Source organism: Felis catus, chromosome B3 (genome assembly GCF_018350175.1).
Source record: "Felis catus isolate Fca126 chromosome B3, F.catus_Fca126_mat1.0, whole genome shotgun sequence".
Lineage (NCBI taxonomy): Eukaryota > Metazoa > Chordata > Mammalia > Carnivora > Felidae > Felis > Felis catus.
This window is the reverse complement of record NC_058373.1, coordinates 121,945,302-121,967,373: the sequence shown is the minus strand read 5'-3', so window position 1 is coordinate 121,967,373 and position 22,072 is coordinate 121,945,302. Positions and strand designations below refer to the sequence as shown.

The following is a 22,072-nucleotide window of genomic DNA, read 5'->3' as shown; positions in this document are numbered from 1 at the left end:
AAATATTGTCAAATATAAAAGAAATCATAGGAAAGTTTTTTTCCCTCTTTACCTTGCTTTAGGGGCTATCAATTATAAATTTAATTATTCCTGAGCTTCCATTTTCCTTTCTCTGCCCATTATTTCCAAGACTTCAGCTGTGCAGGTATCACAGTCATGGTTTTTGCCATGTTAGAGAATACATTCCAAAATTATTTGGTTATTATTTTTTCTTTAAATGACATTAAAATTTTTGTTTCATTCTAAATGGTATCTGTGCTGTTACTATTTTGATGTATCAACTTTTCCTAATGTGTGTTGAAATAAATATATATCCATTAACACCGCCCCCCCCCCCCCCCCCATATTCCCATATACTATCTAAATTTGCAAAACCTGTCCTGGTTTCTCTGGTCTCTTTGAGGAATGCTTGTAGAATTTGTCTATATTTGGCTGGCATATTAAAAGCTATCCTATAGGAAAACATGGCTTTTTCTTCTTTATAGTGGTCTAAATTTCATTAAATAAATTTAGGAAACTTGAAAAGCTGTGTTTGTAATTGTTTTCTCTCTCTATAGCAGGACTGCATCTTCCACACTTGATACTTCTGGAAATAAACTTAAGTATTTCTTTCTCCTTTTCTTACTTCCTAGCTCTCTGAATCTAGTTACACGTTGTTTTACCAGTAGCTCTTACATAATTTAGCATGTACCTTTAACCTTAAAAATCAAGAGCACTATCTCTTTTCACTTTTTTCTCCTGCATACATTGAGCTATTAAGATGCTCTGAGAAGTGGCTCTTAGCATATGAATAATGCTCAACCTAATTTATGATAAGGGACATGGAAATCATAAAACTCTGGGCAACTTGGTGTCTCACTGTTGTGCAGGAACAAATACTTTTGTGCGTTGCTGTTAGGAGTGTAAATTGACACAAATGCTGTGGAGGGCAATTTGCCAATATCCATCAAAATTATAGTATATGCCCTCATTGATCCATTCCTTCCAGGAATTTATCCTCTAGATTTTTCTTGTGCCTGTTTAACGACACAGACATAAGGTTATTATATATAGGATGGTTTGTAATGGCGAAAGGTTAGAAAGGACATCGATGTCCATCAGTAGGGAACTGGTTAAATAAATTATGGAATATCCAGCCAATGAAATATTAATCAGCTGTAGAGGAAAATGAGAAAGCTTTTAATATATAGTTACGGAAAGCTCTCTGAGATATAAATGGAAAAAGCAAAGTATGTTTAATATCCTCATTATTTGTATAAAAAAGAATATATATGCACACACTTAATGTGTGTCTAGTATCTCTGGGAGACTGTATAAAACCTAATAACATTGGTTGCTTTGGGAGGTGGGGACTGAGATGAGTGGAAATTTCCCCTGTATACTTTCACGCTTTTTGAATTTTGAATAATGTGGCTATATTACCTATTCAGAAAAAATACACGCAGATGGGTCATGAGATTTTTTCACTGTTCTTATATTGTAAGAGACATCTCTATTACCTTTGTGCTCATCAGGAATTGACCCTTTCTGGGCCTTTTTCTCTCTGATGAATTTTTTATGAAATACAGGTTATAAGTCTCCTTAGGGATTAATTTTTTGTTACTCTGTCCACTACTGCCTTTCATTATTTTTGTGGTAATTTCATTTACACCCAAGGATAAATCAAAGGGGGATAGAACCACTGCTTAGATCAGCTGATACTGTTAGCCAGTGACAGAAAGAAGGCAGACTTTTAAAATTTCTATTTGGTTTCCATTTTATTCAGTAAGGTATTTTCAAACTGAAAAAGGTAAAGAGGCAATGTTGCTTGCTGTTTTGAGTAATGGCAGACTAGGTAATCGGATCAGTTCTCCCATTGGGGACAATTAGAAAATAATTGTCAACATATAAATATTTGCTTGAAGATCCTGGGGAGCTAGCTAGATAATGAAGAATTACCAGGCTGTAATCAATGTGAGGGCAGAAGTATAAAGATAGAAGTTCAAGGATGAGAGTCCATTTTGGGGGTCCTTTCTCCTCTGGTGGCATGTGCTGGATTCTTGAGTGGGGAGGCTTGTCAAGGTTGTGAATATGCTTCTCTGGACTAAAGCAACAAGCATTAATGTTCAGAACCAAGTGGGGGGAACCCTGGTGAATCCCGTTTTCTCTAGGTTGGGACTATGAAAGGCCACGTTCTGGAAGTAGGGGTAAATCAGAAGTACACCGTTGCAGGGATTACAGCTCACCTTCGGAAAAATCTAAGTTCATGAAATTGGGTTAAGGTACCCTCAGGCTGCTAATGCCTCCAGGTATGTGGAAGAGGCAAAGCCACATCTCCGAAGGCTCATTCAGATTAGGCTTCAGATGATTTCTTCAAACAATTTTGTGAGAACAGTTTTCTGGCACATATCATAAATGACCAGATTCCTGAGAAGAGATAACATGAACAAAAATCAAAAGAAACAACAGACAGTAAAAATCGATCCCAAGGGGCACCAGACTGAAACATAATTATATTTATTATGTTTGAGATCAAAGACAAGTTTCAGAAATTTGGCAAAGAACTGAAATTTATAAAAATAGAACCAAATAGAAATTGTATAATTGAAACATACAGATGAAAATTTAAAACTCCATTGATAGGTTTAGCAAAAAGTTACTACACCTGAAGAGAGAATAGTGAACTTGGTCATAAAAAAAGAAGAAAATATCCAGAAGGAAATATGTAAAAATGCAACCATGGAAAATTCAGGAAAGAGGTAAAAGACATAGAAGGTATGGTGAGAAGGTCTAACGTTTGTATAATTGGAGTCCCAGAAGGCGGGGAGAGCCAGAATGGACAGAAGCAATGTTTGATGAGATAATAGCTGTGAATTTTCCAAAGCTAACAGAATGCACAGATTTAAGAAGTCCTGTGTATCCCAAGCAGGATAAGTACAATGAAATCTACAGTAGGTATACATTAAGTTAAACTTGCTATAAAACCAAAGCAGAGAGAAAAAAGTAGCCAGAGAAAAATTACAGTTTGCTTTCAAAAGAATAGTAATTAGACTGACAGCTGACTTCTGCACAGGGCAGTAGAAGCTAGATTATTGAAAGAAGATACCAATATAGATTTTTTTTTTTCAGGAAAATAGTCTTTTTTTTTTTTTTTAAATTTTAGAGAGAGCGTGTGAGTGGGGGAAAGGGGGCAGAGGGAGAGAGAGAGAGAGAGAGAGAGAGAGAGAGACTCTTAAGCAGTTTCCACACTCAGTGCAGACCCTGATTCGGGGCTCGATCCCACAACTCTGGAATCATGACTTGAGCTGAAATCAAGAGTCAGATGCTTAACTGACTGAGACACCCCGGCATCCCCAGGAAAATAGTCTTTGAGAATGAAGGTAGGGTGCCTGAGTGGCTTAGTTGGATAAGCATCTGACTTTGGCTCAGGTCATGATCTTACAGTTCATGTGTTTGAGTCCCATGCTTGGTGAACTTGTACCCCATTTTGGGTGAGCTTGAGCCCCACTTTGGGTAAGCCCTGCCTCTCTCTCTCCCTCTCCCTCTCTCTCTTTCTCTCTCTCTCTCTCTCTCTCTCTGCCCCTCACTCACTTGCACCCTCTCTCTCTCTCAAAAAAAAGTACTCATCAAAAAAAAAAAAAAAAGGAATGAAGGTAAAAGAAAGATATTTTCAGATAATCAGATACAGGATTTGTCAGCCTGCAGACTGGCACTTAAGGAACAATTGAATTCTTCAGGCAGAATAAAAATGATCCCAGATGAAAGGAAAATCACAATTTCATCTCACTCATTAATATAGATGCAAAAAGTCATGAGCAAAATATTAGCAGACTAAATCCAGCAATATATATGACCCAGTTGGGTTTTTTTCAGGAATGCAAAGTCATTTTAACATTCTTTAAAAGTAAGTGTAAATCATCATTTTAATATATTAGGGGATCAAAATGATCAGCTTAATGCAGAAAAAAGTGTTTGATGAAATTTACCCTCCACTTATGATTCAAAACTCTTAGCAAACTAAAAGAAAACTTCCTTAATTGGATAAAGCATGTCTCTACAAAAACCCTATAAGCAGCATCAAACTTAATGGTGAGATTTGAAAGTTTTCCTCTTGAGATTGGGAATAAGACAGGGTACCCACTTTCACCACTTTTATTGGATATTCTAGCTAATACAGTTTGACAAGAAAAAAAAATATATGAGGATTAGAAAGGAACCCTGTTAAATCTGTTGTTTGCAGATGATGGCTATGTACATGGAAAATCCAGAAGAATCTACACATAAATTATTAGAATAAGTTTAGCTAGATTACTGGGTATAGAGTCAGTATGCAAAATTTCCTTGCACTTACATATACAAACATACATCAGAAATATTGCAGGTTCAGTTCCAGACCACTGAAGTAAAGCAAATATCGCAATAAAGCATCTGAAATGAAGTTTTTTTTGTTTCTCAGTGTATATAAAAGTTATGTTTACACTATAGTCTATTAAATGTGCAATCGCAGCCATGTCTTTAAAAAGTAATACCTTAAATTTTAAAAAATATTGCTAAAAAATGCTAACCGTCAACTGAGCTTTCAGCAGAGGTGTAATCCCTGATCATGGATCACTGTAACAAATATAGTAACGAAGAAGTTTGAAATATTGCAGGAATTATCAAAATGTGACACAGACGTGAAGTGAGCAAATACTGTTGGAAAATGGTGCTGATGAACTTGCTTGGCACAGGGTTGCCATGAGCCTTCAGTTTGTCAAAAATGCAGTAACTGGGGCGCCTGGGTGGCCCAGTCGGTTAAGTATCTGACTTCCGCTCAGGTCATGATCTCGTGGTTTTTGGGTTCAAACCCCGCATTGGGCTCTGAACTGACAGTGTGGAACCTACTTGGGATTCTCTCTCTTTCCCTCTTTCTCTGCCCCTCTCCCACTCATGCTTTCTCTCTCTCTCAAAAATAAAGTTAAAAAATTGCAATATGTGCAAAGTGCAATAAAGTGAAGCAAAATCAAATGAAGTATGCCTATCAAATGCCTATCAAATGAAGTTAAAAATATATAAAAGTACTATTTACCATAGATTAAAGAAAGTTCAAATACCTGGAAATAAATCTCACAAAATATGTGCAAAGCCTTTGTGCAGAAGATTATAGTACCTTGTTATTATTTTATTTTTGAAACCAGAACATCTATTGTGTGACTAAATGTTGAAATCCTTGAGATGAACTGGATGCCACATTAGCTGCCCTCTTGGGTTTAGGTGTTGTTCCTTTACAGAATCCAGGCCTGAACCTGCAGCATAGTTTTTAGGTGCCTCGTTCAGCTGGCCCAGTATTATTTTGTCTTTTAGTCTTGGCACTCCAGTTATACTTTCTCTTCCGCTTGGCAGGATAGACACATTTGCCGCAGATTGACTTCCAAAGGTGGTAGGCCTTAGAGCCACAGTGGTGCCACAACATATGTGTCTTATTGTGATGCTTTCCAAATGATGATGTCACCTTTGTCATCTCATTTCTGTGGCTGAAACCCCATAATTATTGAGAGAGATGAAATAATAAATAAATGGAAAGATGTATCATATTCCTATATTGAAAGACTCAATATTGTAAAGATGTCAGTTCTTCCCAACTTGATATATAAATAAAATACAATCCCAGTAAAAATCCCAGTGGGGTTTTGATGTTTTTTTTGCGTGGAATTTGACAAGCTAGTTCTAAAAAGTATATATAGGAATGAAAGGCCATAAATAGCGTATTTAAAAATACTCTGAGTAAGAACAAGATGGAAAGATTTGCTCTATCAGGGTATCAAGATTTATTTTAAAGCTTTTACAAAATAGTTTACTAGGTCCTAGGAATGGAATAAAAGCCTAGAAACAAAATCTTTGATTTACAACCAAGATTGTACTGCAGAATAGTAGGAAAGAATGGTAAATGTTGCTGGGACTATTGAATATCCTAAGAGAAAGGAAAGAAGGGAAAGAAAAGAAACTTGATCCTTACCTCACACAGCACACACACAAAAAATCAACTCTAGTTGGATTTTGCACACCAACATGTGAAAAGCAATACAATATGCTCCTAAAAGATAATATAGAAGAATATATTGTTCTCAGCATAGGGAAAGACATCTCAAACAGGACACATGAAGGGCTAATAAAGGAAAAGAGTGATATTTTTGACTACACATTAAAATGAAGAACTTTGGTTCACCAAAGGATACCATTAAGAGTGAAAAGGTGTATCACAGAGTGGAAGCAGGTATTTGTAACACATGTAATTAACAAAAGGTTTGTATTTAGAACTCTTATAAGTAAATAAAAAGACAATCCAGCTTTCAGCTTTTGGCTTGGAGGTGGCCAAGGTGTAATTTTCTGTAGCTGTCCTTAATCCAAGGTCATCTGACTCCAGCTGCTTCCACCATGCCACATAAATTTGACCCCAATGAGATCAAAGTCATGTACCTGAGGTGCACCAGTGAGGAGGTTGGTGCTACATCTTCCCTGGCCCCAAGATTGGCTTCCTAAATCTTTCTCCTAAAAAGGTTGATAATGACGTAGCCAAAGCAACCAGTGATTGGAAGGGTTTGAGGATTACAATGAAAATGACCAAGATGGATAGGCCCCGATTGAGGTGGTACTTTCTTTGTCTGCCCTCATTATTGAAGCCCTCTAGGAACTGCCAAGATATAAAAAGAAACAGAAGAATATTAAGCACAATGGAAATATCAGTTTTGATGAGATTGTCGTCATTGCTGGACAGAGGAGGCACCCATCTTTTAGTTAGAGAACTGTCTGGAACCATTAAAGAGATCCTAGGGACCACCAGACTGTGAACTGTGATGTTGATGGCCATCACCCTCATGGCATTATAGATGACATCAACAGTGGTACAGTGGAATGCTCAGCTAGTTGAGAACTACAAAGGAAAATATTTCAATAAAGGATCATTTTGTTAAAAAAAAAAAAAACAACCCAACAGTAAAATAGGGAAGAGACTTGAACAGGCATTTTATAAAAGAGGATTTCCAAATGGCCGAGAAACATGATAAGTCATCAGTGATATGCAAACTAAATGAGCATACACCAATCAGAATGGCCCAAATAAAAACTATTACTATGACCAAGTATTGCAGAGGCTACAGAATAATGGGAATATTCTTCAATACCAGCACGAGTACATATTTGGTACAACCCCTTTGGAAAATAGTTTGGCATTGTCTATAAAAGTTTATTCAGATTTCTATTACTCAACCATTCCATTTCTGGTTTATTACAAAATAAATGTATGCACATGTGTACCAAGAGACATGAACAAGAATATTCATAGCAGCATTATTCATAATAGCTAAAAACTTAGAAAGAACCCAGACTTCATCAATGGTATATTGATAAATTAGCATTAATCATAATGGCCCAAAACATAGAACCCAAATTTCATCAATGGTGTATTAATGAATTATGGTGTATTCATGGAATATTATATAGCAATGAAAATGAACAAACTTACCCACAACAACATAGTTAAGTCTTTCTCTTTTTTTTTCTTATGTTTTTGATGCTTATTTTTGAGAGAGACAGAACATGAACAGGGGAGGGGCAGACAGAGAGCATCCAAAGTAGGCTCTAGGCTCTGAGATGTCAGCACAGAACCCAATGCAGGGCTCGAATCCACAAACCGTGAGATCATTCCAAGCTGAAGTTGGCTGCTTAACCGACTCAGGTGCCCCTCTTTTTTTTTTTAAGTTTATTTATTTTGAGAGAGAGAGAGAGTGGGAGCATGAGCAGGGGAGGGGCAGAAAGAGAAGAGGAGAGAGAGAGAGAGAGTGAGAATCCCAAGCAGGCTCTTGTGGGCAGCATAGAGCCTGATGTGGGGCTCCAACTTACAAATCATGAGATCATGACCTGAGCCAAACCAAGAGTCGGACACGTAACCGAATGAGCCACTCAGGTGCCCCCATAGTTAAGTCCTTCAGACATAACGTTGAGTGAAAGGCTTGTTTTAAAATATTCTGCATTGTTTCCCTTTACATGGAAATTATTCCCCTTTACATTCAGGCAGAATGAAGTAACACTAGGAATACGTATTTAGGTGGTCTGGCTGTAAAGAAAAGCAGGGAAATGATTCTGTAAGTTAGGACAATGGTTATGGAAGAAGGGAGCAGGTAATGTTTGGGAGGATCATGAGTGGGGCTTCAGGAGTGCTAGGATTGATCTGTTTCTTGCCTAGGTAGTAGTTTGCACGTTTCCTTTGTAATAATTTATTGAGCTGCACATTTTTGTGTACTTTTCTCTATGTTCTATTTCACAATAAAGATTTGAAGAGGTGTCAGTGTATAATCTATTAAGAGTGCTAGCTTTGGACGTGTACTGCCTGAACTCCTGTCACTTCTATTCCTATTTGCTGGTCATCTTGGGCAAGTTAACTTGATTTTGTTGAGCATCAATTTCTTGAGTGATAAAAAGGAAGTAATGTTAGTATCAACTTCGGTGAGATTAAGTGAGAATTCAAAAAGATGCTGCCTGCAAAATGCTTAGAAAGTAATTGGCATATAGTAAAGATCACTAAGTCTTGGCTGTAATAATAAAGATAATCAGAATGAAGTTAGGATGTCTGGCTACTTTAAGTTCAGATTTCTGGACCTACGCAAATACTATCTAGGTATTTTGGTCAGAGTTCTTGGTTACAAGCAGTACAAACTAATTTTGGCTGCTTTAAGCAGAAAGTGGCTTATTGCAAGGATACAGGAGGCCCATCATATTGTTGGAAAACTGAGGAGTAGGCCAATCCAGAGGCTAAGCAGCAAGAACAATTTGGTTAGGGCTCTCTGGCTGCCACTAGATGAATTCTCTTTTGTGCCACTCCCAGTTCAAATTCTTGGTGGGAATATTTTAGGTCATGTGCCTGTTCCCTAATTTCCTGGGGGCTGGAAAAAGAAGAATCTTCCATTCTGACTTCCATTGTTCACTGTTTACAAAGTCCATCCCCTCCAGGAGAAGGTTGGATATTTGAAAGCCAAAAGATTGACAGATGACTACCACATCTGGGGTCCCGAAAGAATCTGCAAATGTAATTGTGTGCTATCTTTGAGGAATGTCAGGGACTAGAAATGAACCTATATATCGGTTATCCAAAGGGAAGAACAGATTAGAATCCAGTAGACCATTGTTTAGACCAGTAGACCATGGTTTAATGTAGACCATTAAACTTGATGCACCTTCTCAGCAAAGTTCTAGAATATGTCACAGATGGTTTGTGAACATATAGTGAAGGGTGGGGTGGGGGCGGGGAAAATGGGTGATGGGCATTGAGGAGGGCATTTGCTGGATGAGCAATGGGTGTTTTATGTAAGTGATGAATTATGGGAATCTACTCTGAAGCCAAGAGCATGCATATATATATATATATATATATATATATATATATATATATGTATATATATATATATGTATATGTATGTGTGTGTGTATATATATATACATATACATATATATATATGTGTATATATATATATGTATATGTATATATATATATAAAGAAAATCAGCGTCACCAGCATGGGCATCCTGAAAACAAACTTGACCACCTAATGATTTTCTAAGAGAGTCGTCTCTACTCTTTCTCAGCTATCACTATTAGGTCCTCATTATCTCTCGTGAACTGGGGAAAGGCCCCCCATCTGATCTGGCAAAATCCATCTTACCAACAGCTGCTATAGAATTCTACCAAAAAATATAAATTTGATCATGTCATTTCCTAGCTTAAATTTAAGCTTAAAATTCTTGATCATCTGTGGGATGAGGGCCCTTCACAGTCTGCCCTGCTAGACCAAACGCTTCATTAGGGCCAGAACTGTGTCTGCTTAGTGCATCATCTCGAGTATCTGGTATGGGGCCAGCCACTTGTTAGGAATTCATTAAATAATGAGTTAAATTGGTGGGACACGCTGAACTTGCTGTGCACACCGAACTGTCATGGTGTTTCCTTTGTTTATTTTACTAATGTTTATTCTTTTTATTTCTGTGAAGTGCTTCTAAATATTTCCTTAAAATTTTTTTGTGTACAATACAGTATTGTTAATTATTGGCACAATATTGTACAGCAGATCTCTGGAACTTATTCATCTTATATACTTAAGACTTTATACCCATTGACTAGCAACTCCCCATTTCCCTCTCCTCCCATGCCCTGACAAATATCATTCTACTCTCTGGTTTTGTGAGTTTGGCTATTTTAGATACCTCATATAAGTGGAATTGTGCAATATGTATCCTTCTGTGACTGGCTTACTTAGCATAATGTTCTTAAGGTTCATCCATGTAATCACATGTTGCAGAATTTCCTTCTCTTTAAAGAATATTATAATATTCCATTGTGTGTGTGTATACCACATTTTTTTTAAACTGCCACATTTTAAAGGAGGCTCCATGCCCAATGTGGGGCTTGAACTCATGACCCCGAGATTAAGAGTCGTGTGCTCTACTGGCTGAGCCAGCCAGGCACCCCTGCCACATTTTCTTTACCCATTCATCTGTCAATGGACAGTTAAGTTGTTACCACATTTTGGCTATTGTGACTAGTGTCACACTGAAACATTGGAGTCCTAATCTCTTCGAGATCCTGATTTAAATTTTTTTGGATGAATACCTAGAAATGGGATTGGTAGATGATATGGTAATTCTATTTTTAATTTTTTTGAGGAATCTTTATACTACTGTTGTCCATAGTGGCTTCACCATTTTACATTCTCATGTAGATTCAAGGGTTCCAATTTCTACACATCCTCTCCAATGCTTATCTTGCTGTGTTTTTGTTTTTGTTTTTGTTTTTTAATAATAGCTATCCTAACAGGGTAAGGTGATACTTCATTTTTTGTGGTTTTGATTTGCATTTCCTGATGATTAGTGATGCTGAGCATCTTTTCATATACTTGTTGGGCATCTAGATGTCTTTTTTGGAGAAATGTGTATTTCAGTCTTTAGCCCATTTTTAAATCGGGTTATTGGATTGTTAGTGGATTGTTATTTGGATTGTTCCTATTGAGTTGTAGGAGTTTAAAAATTTTTTTTAATGTTTATTTATTTATTTATTTATTTTAATTTTTTTTTCCACGTTTTTTTTTTTTTTCTTTTTTTTATTTTTGGGACAGAGAGAGACAGAGCATGAACGGGGGAGGGGCAGAGAGAGAGGGAGACACAGAATCGGAAGCAGGCTCCAGGCTCCGAGCTGTCAGCCCAGAGCCTGACGCAGGGCTCGAACTCACGGACCGCGAGATCGTGGCCTGGCTGAAGTCGGACGCTTAACCGACTGCGCCACCCAGGCGCCCCGTGTTTATTTTTGAGAGAGACAGAGTGCGAGCGGGGAAGGGGCAGACACACACACACACATACACACACACACACACACAGAATCTGAAGCAGACTCCAGGCTCCCAGCTGTCAGCACAGAGCCCGACACGGAGCTCGAACTCACGAACTGCAAGATCATGACCTGAGCTGAAGTCAGATCCTCAACCGACTGAGCCACCCAGGTGCCCCAAGTCCCTTACTTTAAATGGAACAAAGAAGAACAACAGAACAAGGCCAGTGTGGTCAGAGGTCGTCTGAGGGATGATTGAAAGAACTGGAAATGGTCAGCCTGAGGAGGAATTTGCAGGAAAGATGATAGCAGGCTGTAAATATTTGAAAGGATATTGCGAGGAAGGATAGAAGGGCAGGGCTTAGTAGGAAACAGATTTTACTTAGGTCAACATAGGGGAGAACTTTGTATTCTCATTGTCTCTGTGAAAAGGGCCTCTTCACAGAACTGGGAAACATTTGACAATTGTCTGAGACTCAGTTCCTTTGTTGGGAGGTTTAAAGAAAGCTTAGTCCTTCTGAGTTTCTACTTTACTCTCACACTGACTGCCTCTCACTGCACTTCTGACACCAGAGGTGGGTGTTTTTCCCTCACACCAAACAATTCTGTGACACCATCTGGGTGTCCTACAATTTAACTGAATTATGACACTCTACCTGGATATATAGTGTTACGTCCCACAGATTAAGGGCTTGGTCCCATTAAACTGTTCCTCAGCCAACTTTAGATGCCAGTCTCGAGTAGTAGGTCTCAGGTTACCCACAATTGCCTGCTGACTTGGCTATAAATTGGAGGTTCCCATGACCTCCCCTCCTTGGATTTGATGATTTGCTAGAGCAGCTCAGAGAACTCAGGGAGATACTTACATTTACCAGTTGATTAAAGGATATGAGAAAAGATACAGATGAATAGTCAGGTGAAGAGATACAGAGGGTGAGGTCCAGGAGGATCCTGAGTGCAGGAGCTTCTGTCCCCTGGGAGTTGGGATACGTCACCCTCCCAAGATATGGATGTGTTCGCCAACCTAGAAGCTCTCCAAACCCTGTACTTTGGGGGTTTTTGTGGAGGTTGTATCACGTCAGCATGATCAATCATTAACTTCATTGCCAGCCCCTCTCCCCTTGCTGGAGAATGGGGCTGGGGTCACAATTCCAAGCCTCTGATCATGGCTTGGTCTTTCTGGTGAGCAGCCCCCATCCAGGCGTCCACCCAGAGTCACCTCATTAGAACATAAGACACTACTAACACCTAGTAAATGCTAAGGGATTTATGAACTCTGTGTCAGGAACTAGAATCAAAGACCAAGTATTAGAACAAAACATGCTCCTACTGCTCTTTTCACTTAGGAAATCATCAGGATTTTTGGAGTTCTGTGCCAGGAACCGGGGGCAGAGACTAATATATGTACTTTCTATTACGTCCCAAGAAGAAAATTGGGTGGCATAAGCTCTAAGGTCTTTCTATCTATGAGAGTGTGAGTTGACAGAAAGAAAAATAGATCTTTTCACATACGAAAAAATGAGGTTGGATTTAAGTTGTATCAGAAGGATTTGTCCATCATTTGCACTTTTATGTTTTTACCAAACTCTGAAATTTGCAGTTTTTGACATTTACTTCATTAAGTTGTATTTTGTATTGAGAAGTGGACTTTGGGTTTCAGTTTCTTTCAGTCTTAACTAAAGGAGGTTAAACCAGGGATTATCTAAATATGCTGAACCATTTTCTGAGTGCTCAAGGAAAGTCTAGATGAATAAACCATAAGACTTAGTAGCACCTAAAGGTTAGGAGCATGACTGCCCACATTTGAATCTGTCTGTACCCTAGTGTTCTTACTTGTAAAATGGCAATGATACCAGTCCTAGGCTTGTGACCTGGGGGACATGGCCTTCATTATGCATTTCACCTGTATGCTCCTTGAGGCTACCTAACAGTTCTCCAGTAAGTCATTGGTGAGTGAGTAAGTGAAAGAAATTATAAAAATCCTTTCCCTCTGATATGTGGTGGGAGCCTACCGAATGTGGAGATGACCCTCCATCCTTTGGCTCTGATTCCAGTTCATTTCATCCTAAATCTCACTCTGCCTTCTGTATTTTACCTAATTTAACCATATGCTTTCTGAGAAGTGTGATTCTTAAATTAGAATGAATTTTGTGGGGACTTGTTTTGGAAAGGGTTTTATTCTTTCATGAATGGGTTATGATGGTCTGAGAATACTTGGATGTGAGGACTTGAATAATTTATGCACTGGGCCTCTCAGAAATTGATGCCCAGGATATTTTTGTAAAGAGAAGGTTGGTTGAAACTGCCAGATTTTTTTAAAGGTACAAGATAATTATGATTGTGCCTCTTCTCAAATATTGAATATTTCTTTCCATGATTTTCTAGAGAATGAAGATCTAGAAAACACCAAGGTGACCTCTCTAGTGGCTTCTGCCTCTGATCCAGAGTCCCATTCCTCACCCTACAGGTAGGGACAGCAACTCCTTGGCTCCTAGAGGTTTATCTCCTGAGATAAGGGATTAATGAGATGTGGATGGCAACTTTGAGGGGGACAGCAAGTTGGAGTGAAGAGTATGGATGGTTTGGTGACTAATTAGCCCTTAAGTGTGTTTAGGGGCAGTGTCAGATCTTTTTCAGATTATGAAATTTTCTTCACTCCCAGAGAACGAAATTGTAACAAAAAGTGTAGTCTTTTTTATCTTCTCTTGAAGCCCAGGTTGAAATGTTAAAACATTAGACATGGATCCCAGGTAGACTTTCAAGACAATGTGTGTTTGGTTTTTACCCATAAGATACACAGCCACACACACACACACACACACACACACACACACACACACTTTTGGAGGGGTTTTTTTCTAATGTAATTTTTAGATTAAACCAGTGTGAGAACCTTCAATATTGTTATTCTTTTTTTAAAAATTTTTTTAAATATTTATTTTTGAGAGAGAGAGACAGAATGTGAGTGGGGGAGGGGCAGAGAGAGAGGGAGACATAGAATCCGAAGCAGGCTCCAGGCTCTGAGCTGTCAGCACAGAGCCCGACACGAGGCTCAAACTTACAAACCGTGAGATCGTGACCTGAGCCAAAGTTGGACTCTTTACTGACTGAGCCACCCAGGTGTCCCTCAGATTGTTCTTCTTAATTTCCTGCTCCATCCATTTCATCTGTCTACTGTCATTAATATCAGAGTATATAGCAGAAAGGAAACAGTTGTACTGAGCTCTAGAGTAAGTGGAAACCCAAAAAACTAATGGAATAATTAATGAAAAACTGTATTTTGGAGAACCCTGAGCAAATGGATATTATAGCCCAACTGATCTGCTCATGGCACAGTACTGTTGAGTAGAACCAGTGTGGTCTCAATGCCCCACACAAAGTTGATGGCTGGGCGTAGGGAGGAATGTCAAGATATTTAAACAATCTGTTATTCCTTTTTTTTAAATCTTTTTTTAAATGTTTATTTTTGGGAGAGATAGAGTTTGAGAGAATGTGAGTGGGGAAGGGGCAGAGAGAGAGGGGGATAGAGGATCCGAAGCGGGCTCTGCACCCACAATAGAGAGCCTGATGTGGGGCTCGAACTCATGAATTGAGTTCATGATGTGAGCTGAAGTTGGAGGCTTAACCGACTGAGCCACCCAGGTGCTACTGTTACTTCCTTTTTTAAAAACATTATTTTATTTTATTTTTAAGTAAACTCTATGCCCATTGTGGGGCTAGAACTCACAACCCTGAGATCAAGAGTTGCATGCTCCACCAACTGAGTCAGCCAGGTGCCCCAGTTTGTTATTTCTTGAGTAGAATTTCTTTCTTCTTACTTTTGCATATGAAATAAAGCTTTTTCCCCCAGAATTCAGATGATGGGAGATAATAATGTTTAATATAATAATTATGGTAATATAGTTAGTGATAATAATATAATAGCCATGCTTCATTGAATATTCTCCATCATAATGATAATAAAATAGTTACTTTTTACAGAATGTTTCTTAAAAAAGTTTTTTTTAATCTTTATTTTAGAGAGAGAGTGCAGGCAGGAGAGAGAGGCAGAGGGAGAGAATTTTAAGCAGGCTTCATGCTCAGTGTGGAGCCTGATGCAGGGCTTGATCCCACAACCCTGGGATCATGACCTGAGCTGAAATCAAGAGTCAGACAGCTGCTCAACCCATTGAGCCACCCAGACGCCCCTTTTACAGAATGTTTCTATTTGCTCAGTACTATACTAGGTGCGAAAATGCATTCTACCGTTTAATCCTCCTAACAGCCCTACTGAAACAGGTGTTTCTTTTCCAATGAGGAAAACAAACGGTGAATTTAAAAATTTGCCCAAGTTCACATAGTTCTAGGTTTGTTCTCTAAAGCTCGTTCTGGTAAGTAGCATTAGAAGGGTTTTGAGTTCTATGCTTAGAGCTACTAGGTTATTTATAGAACAGTCCCTTTAGAAGACCAAGCCTCCCCAAGGCTGTGTTGATTTGAGACAATTCCTGTTCTCCTCAAATCCCAGGAGGGAGCGCCTTTTCCTTCTTGCTGCCACCAGCCTTTTTCTGGATGTTGATCTGAGGGATGTTTGGGGGCTGGCTTTTGACACGGACTGATGTTTCCTCCTAAGAATAAAGTTTTGAGTGAAGAATCTACAACATTCTTAGAAAAAAGGAGATTTAATTTTAAAGCTCTGTTTCTAAAATCTAGTGTGTGAAGAAAGAAGTCCAGTCCAAATGACGCTTGAAGTGCAGTGTTTATGTTTTGTGTATATTAGAAATGCAAGGGCCCGACTCTCTCTCTTGCCAGTGAGGCTGGCAGGCTGGTCAGGCTGTCCCCTCCCTTGGGATGGCCTCCCTGCTCTGGGTCAGCACAAACCAGAAGGCTTACAGTAGGAGTTTTTCCTTTATGTGATTTATCATTGGCATCAAGTGATTTGCAATTTATCTTTCCCCAAATACCCTTCATTGATTCTTCAGAGCATGAAATGCTAATGTGAACATTAAACTCATGTGGCTGTTGCATGTCCTGTTTAAAATAGTTTATTTGTTGGTGTGCCTGGGTACCTCAGTTGGTTAAGCGGCTAACTTTGGTTCAGGTCATGATCTAGCCATTTGTGGGTTCGAGCCCCGCTTTGGGCTCTGTGCTGACAGCTTGGAGCCTGGAGCCTGCTTTGGATTCTGGGTCTCCCTCTGTCTGTGCCCCTCCCCCACTTGCGCTCTGTTTCTCTGTCTCTCTCAAAAATAAACATTAAAAATTTTAAAAAGAACTATTCTCTAAAATAGTTTATTTATTTTTAAAAGATTTTTTAAAATTTATTTTGAGAGAGAGCGTGGGAGGGGCAGAGAGAGAAGGAGAGAGAGAATCCCAAGCAGGCTCCACACCATCAGTGTGGAGCCCGATGTGGGGCTCAAACTCATGAACCATGAAATCATGACCTGAGCCAAAATCAAAGGTTGGATGCTCAACTGACTGAGCTGTCTAGGCACCCCTAAAACTTTTTTAATAAGCAGAACAATATTTATACAAAGTAGCATACACAAAGGCAAAGAGGAGACTTAATTTTAGATGCCTTGTACAGTAAGGTCAGGCTAATGGTCAGATTAACTTGTATTCTCACATGCCAGTATTTCTCTTTTGCTCCTAAACAAAAATTAATATATTCATTTATTTATTCAACAAATATTTTGGGACCGTCTACTATTTATTCATTCAACAGATATTTGTTGAGAGCCTGCTACTTACCTGGCAGTGTTCTAGGCAATGGAGATACAACAGTCCAAGTCCCTGGTCTCATGGCGTTTATATTCTAGTGGGAAGGGCAGACAGAAAGCAAGCATACATCCTATTTCATAGACTCTAAGTTGCCATCACCTGTAAGATGTACTGTTATTTAATGAACTACCAAGAAAGGGAAAAATGTCCCAGGCAGAGAGTCTAGTAATAGACACTCCCTCCCACCCCCACCCGCTCCCATCCTTCATGGAGCTAGGACACCAAAAGCGTGAACCTTCAGTGAAAAGGTAAACAAGAAAAAAGATCCCTCCACACAGAGAAAGACCGCAAGGAAAGTTGAGTGTTTCCATCTTGGCTCTGTGTAAGGGGAGGAGAAAAAGATCTCCCCTGAGAATATGAACCACGAGTCTGTAGTCACCAGTTTGTGGTCTAAATTCACCGTGCCATTGGAGTTTGAACAAAACCCTCACACAGAACTTATTCAAGTTGTCTCAGTTGGAAACCCTCCTGAATACTGGCAGAAGCAAAGGCAAATCTCCTGGGCAAAGACTGTGTCAGTCCGGGCCCCGGGCAGTTGTAAGACACCACCAGTTTTTAGGACATCCTGCATTTCATTTGTGTTAAAATCTGAAAACAAATATACACCTTGCAGTCAACAAGATACGAGACATAATATGTCAGGCAGTAGTGAGTGCAGTGAAGACAGGTGAACAGGGTAAGGCTAGAAGGACTGATGGGGCTAGGGCAGGGTGAACCATTCAACATGCGGCTATCTGGGGAGCCTCCCTAGAAGTGATAGCTGAGCAGAAGCCTGAAGGAAGCCCTCAGGTAACTGGCAGCAGGATATTCTAGGCTGAGGTGACAGCGGGTGCAAAACCCTCGAATGCTTGAGGTGTTTGAGGACCCTCAGAGATTCAAGAGGCCATTGTGACTGCAACGGACTGGGCACGACGACATGAGGTCATTTTAGGAGATGAGGGTTCCATGTGATGGGCCTGGCAGTAGATGCCATGCATGCCGGGAACAGGGCCCATCCCTGCCATCAGGCTCACTAATGGAAGACACAGATAGGGATAAAGAGTGTCAAGAAACAAAAGCAGACTGGAATTTCTGGGCTTAAGAGAAAAAATAGGCTTGCAGCCTAGACTAATTTACATTTTACACAGGATTACCCAAGCAAAACCATAAAAATCAACAGTATCCCATACCTTTGGTTTTTATAGTGACTACCTCTTGTTTGTCCTGAGGTAGGTTGGGGTGACTTGTATACTCCAAAAGATGGCTCTGTTTTATCTGAAAAGAGGTAATTTGTAAACTAGGAGTGCTTTTTCTTGTTTATAATTTAAAAAAGAAGAGAGAAAGAAACTAATGAACACCCAATAAGTCCTGTTTCCCCATATTGTCTCTGGTACTGTTTTCCAGTCATTTACTCAGTGGGGAAATGATGCTTGAAAGCAGTGGTTCTCAAACCTTTACACAATTCAAAGTTATTGAGAATCCCAAAGAATTTTCCCTGTGGTTTATCTCTATCAATGTTTACTATATTAGAAATTAAAACTGAAAAATTAAAAAATAGTTATTGATTTAAAAATGAAAATAATGAACTCATTGCACGTAAACATAAATAATATGTTTTTAATGGAAAACAACTGTTTTCCAAAGCAGAAATAATTTAGTGAGAAGAGAGATGTTGTAACTGTCTTTCATGTCTGGCTTCACAAAGACAGTTGGATTCTTAGATCTGCTTCCGCGTACATTCTGTTGCAACATCTCGTGTCCTATACTGGAAAACTCTAATGTATTCTCTTGAGAAGATGGAAATCAAAAAAGGCAATCACGTTTTAGAATTATTATAAAAAAAGTCTGAAGAGCCCCAGCGGTCCTCGCACTGAACTCTGATGACTGCTGCTCTAAAGAATCCCATGCCACCTTTTGTTGACAACAGATTTCCAAGAGACCTGGGGTATTGTGCCATTGCCCTGGCACCTAGCTCACTTTGTGGTCTTTCCAGAAGCCAGGGGGAAGGGAAGAGAGCCGAAATTATTCCTCTGCTTCTTTAAAAGTATTCAAATTGTCAGGCCTTAAGTCATTGGGATAATAGATTAACGTGCTGAAAAAGGGAAAGAAAATGATGACCTTCTTTCATTAGCCAGTGTGATCTGGAGGATGGTGTGAGGCGGAAAGGCTGAAAGACTGCTCCCAGCCTGACTGGAGAGGGATTGCCTTGCTAATCAGTTTGCGCCCCCTGTGTTTTGGTGATTGATTTCTGGCCCTGGCGAGGCCTCCTCTGTTTGCTTCTAACAGAAGTTTTATGTGTAGAACAGAACTGGGATTCTGACTTTTGTTGAAATCCTGTGTGGAGCAGATGGTGTGGGTCCCAGAGAACAAAATTCAGACGACTGACCTGCGTGTTCGCCATGGTTCTCAGAACCTGGGGCCTGGCTTCATCAGTCCTGGGCCGTCACACGCTGTCACCGCTTTATTGTGGGCCAAGTCAGCCCGGGGCAGTGGTCAGCTAAACTGACAGTGGACCCAAATGCCAGAGGAAAGCAGAGGTTGGGAGATGTCCCTTGAAGGTTGTTTTATTTCTAAGTTTCTCCAAGACTACTGTGCCCTTTGAAAGAGTCCTTGAATTGACATGCTGTCTTCTTCTGAGAGGCCACAGACGGTATCTCGAGCGAGTGAGGATGCCACTGAAGATCTGCGAAAGACAGCTGGTGCCTTGGAGGCGCAGGCCTTGGTGGAGCAGGAATCGCTGCCTGGAGACCAGGCCCAGGTCCTCAACAAGGTAGGGAGGGCAGTGTCGCAGTCTCTTCGGGAGGAGCGGTGTGTGGCACCAGAATCTAGATGTGTGTGGATGGGCTGGACCTAGAAAGCATTGGGGCGTCTCAGTTTTATTTATTTGAGAATGGTCATGTGTGTCACCCTCAGGGCCCATCACTGAACTAGCAGCTACTCAAGAAATGAAGTGTTAGAATGGATGTTCATGTGGCGTCTGACATCCTCTGGATGTGAAGAGCCTTCAACCATGGGATCGTGTTTTAGCTTCAGTTTTTTTGTGGTAGATCTACTCAGGATTTATGGTCAAGGTTCCATAGAAGTGGTGTAGATAGCAGTAATCTCCCTGCCATGGAGGAAGGAGTTGTTTGTATTATTACTAACACATATATTATAATAACTAATGGTATTATGGTCAATAAAGACAATGCCAAACATTATCATTACATTTACTTTACGAAGCATTTTTATCCACAATACTTCATTTGCTTCTGAGAACAAACCTATGAGACAGGTACCATTATGTTCCCATTTTACAGATGAGGGAACTGAAGCCAAGATCTGCTGGTGACTTTACTAATGCTGTGCTGCTAATATGTTGCAAACTAAATCCTTTGTTTAGCCTTGTGGAAAAGGAAAGACTCATGTAAGCAGGTTAGCCAAAGTCTGATTCACCTCATTTGGCAATAGAGGTAATATCTTCAGAAAGAGATATTATGAGAATATAGTCTGGGATGAATTCAAAATTTCTTTCTTGCAAATATAATTCTGGTTTCTTAACTGGATAGCCATCTCACTGGTATGCTGTCCCGTGTGGCCAGTGGGTGTACATTTCTTGAGTTGCCTGCTGACTGCTTGGAGAAGGATCAAGAAGTTATGGCATAAAAACAAGAAACGGGAGCACTGATTTGAGTGGTTTCATGTGAAACCCGCTAGAGAGAGACTGCAGCCTCCTGTCATGGGTTAGCGAGGGCTTCGAATTTCAAGGGATGCTTGTACTCTTCCGTAGAGGTTAGATATCTGGCAGCAAATGGACTGTTTAAATACATTAGAACAGGTGAAATGACAATTGTTTACAGAACACTGTTAGTGGATGTGACAGCCAGTGGCATGGGACATCCCGGATGTGCCGTGGATAAGCCAGGGACAGAGAATATAAACCACAGGCTCTCTCTGCAGTGCTTTGGTGACTTGATTGACAGGGATCTGGAGGTAGCCTGGGAGTGGGGATTGTAGCGGGAGGCTGTGTGGCAGAGTCAGAGCCGGGCTAAACCCCGGATGCAAGCGCTGTCATGAGAGGGGCCACAGGGAGGTGCTGTGCAGGTCACGGTGTGGCACAGAAACACTATTGGTGCAGAAGTCAGTAGCAAGCTTGGAGGAAATTCACGGGCAAGGATTTTATAAAGGGTCTGGAGTGGGAGAGCTGCAAAAGGGAGGAGGGAACATAGCACATCAGGCTTTGAGCTGATGGAAAGTAGAGGCAATAGGGCAGGGGTGGGCAGCCCCCTTGGGAAGGAGGCTAATTGGAATCTGCCATGCTAGTAAGTGCTCTAATCAGATTTCCATTGTGCAGATGGCCAAGTACCAAGTTCCACAAAGGTCCGGGGACATCGTTATGATCCAGTCTGAGCACACAGGAGCTATAGATATCCTTTCAGCTGATTTGGAATCTGCAGATCTCCTGGGGGATCACAGGAAAGGTGAGACCTTTGGGGGTATGGAAGGTAGTTTCTTTGTTCCCCGTGGGTGCTTAAATAAAGACAGGCAGACAGATGGAAGGAAACTAAGAAGGTGACTTGTGAAAGGCAGTCAAAGAAGCCAGGAAGTAGAAAGAATGTCTTTGACTATGACACCCTGCCTAAGCAAAATGCCAGATTTGGCTGTATTTTCTCTTGGTTTCTCAGTAGTAAGCTGCTTGTCCTTTTAGTGTCCCCACCTCTGATGGCTCCTCCGTGCATCTGGACCTTTACCAAGATGAAGGAATTCAAAAGCAAGCTGGGCAAAGAGAAGAACAGCCGTCTGGTGGTGAAGCGGGGTGAGGTGGTGACCATCCGGGTACCTACCCATCCAGAGGGGAAGCGTGTTTGCTGGGAGTTTGCGACTGATGACTATGACATTGGCTTTGGAGTTTATTTTGACTGGACCCCTGTAACCAGCACTGACATAACTGTGCAGGTCAGTGATTCCAGTGAGGATGAGGATGAAGATGAAGAAGAGGAGGAAGAGATTGAAGGTAAATTTAATTTTAGCA

At 40.3% G+C, this 22,072-nt stretch overlaps 1 protein-coding gene and 1 pseudogene across 1 annotated transcript in view; one reads left to right on the top strand and one right to left on the bottom strand.

The window, feature by feature from the left end:
- TMED8 (transmembrane p24 trafficking protein family member 8) overlaps positions 1-22,072 on the top strand; it is a 35,164-nt gene that overhangs the window by 4,793 nt on the left and 8,299 nt on the right. Inside the window, exons 2-5 of the mRNA XM_023255898.2 lie at positions 13,714-13,795; positions 19,702-19,831; positions 21,395-21,521; positions 21,749-22,054. Of these exons, the coding sequence (XP_023111666.1) occupies positions 13,714-13,795; positions 19,702-19,831; positions 21,395-21,521; positions 21,749-22,054 (645 nt within the window). The remainder of the gene's footprint in view (positions 1-13,713; positions 13,796-19,701; positions 19,832-21,394; positions 21,522-21,748; positions 22,055-22,072) is intronic.
- LOC123386155 lies at positions 5,135-5,479 on the bottom strand (annotated as a pseudogene).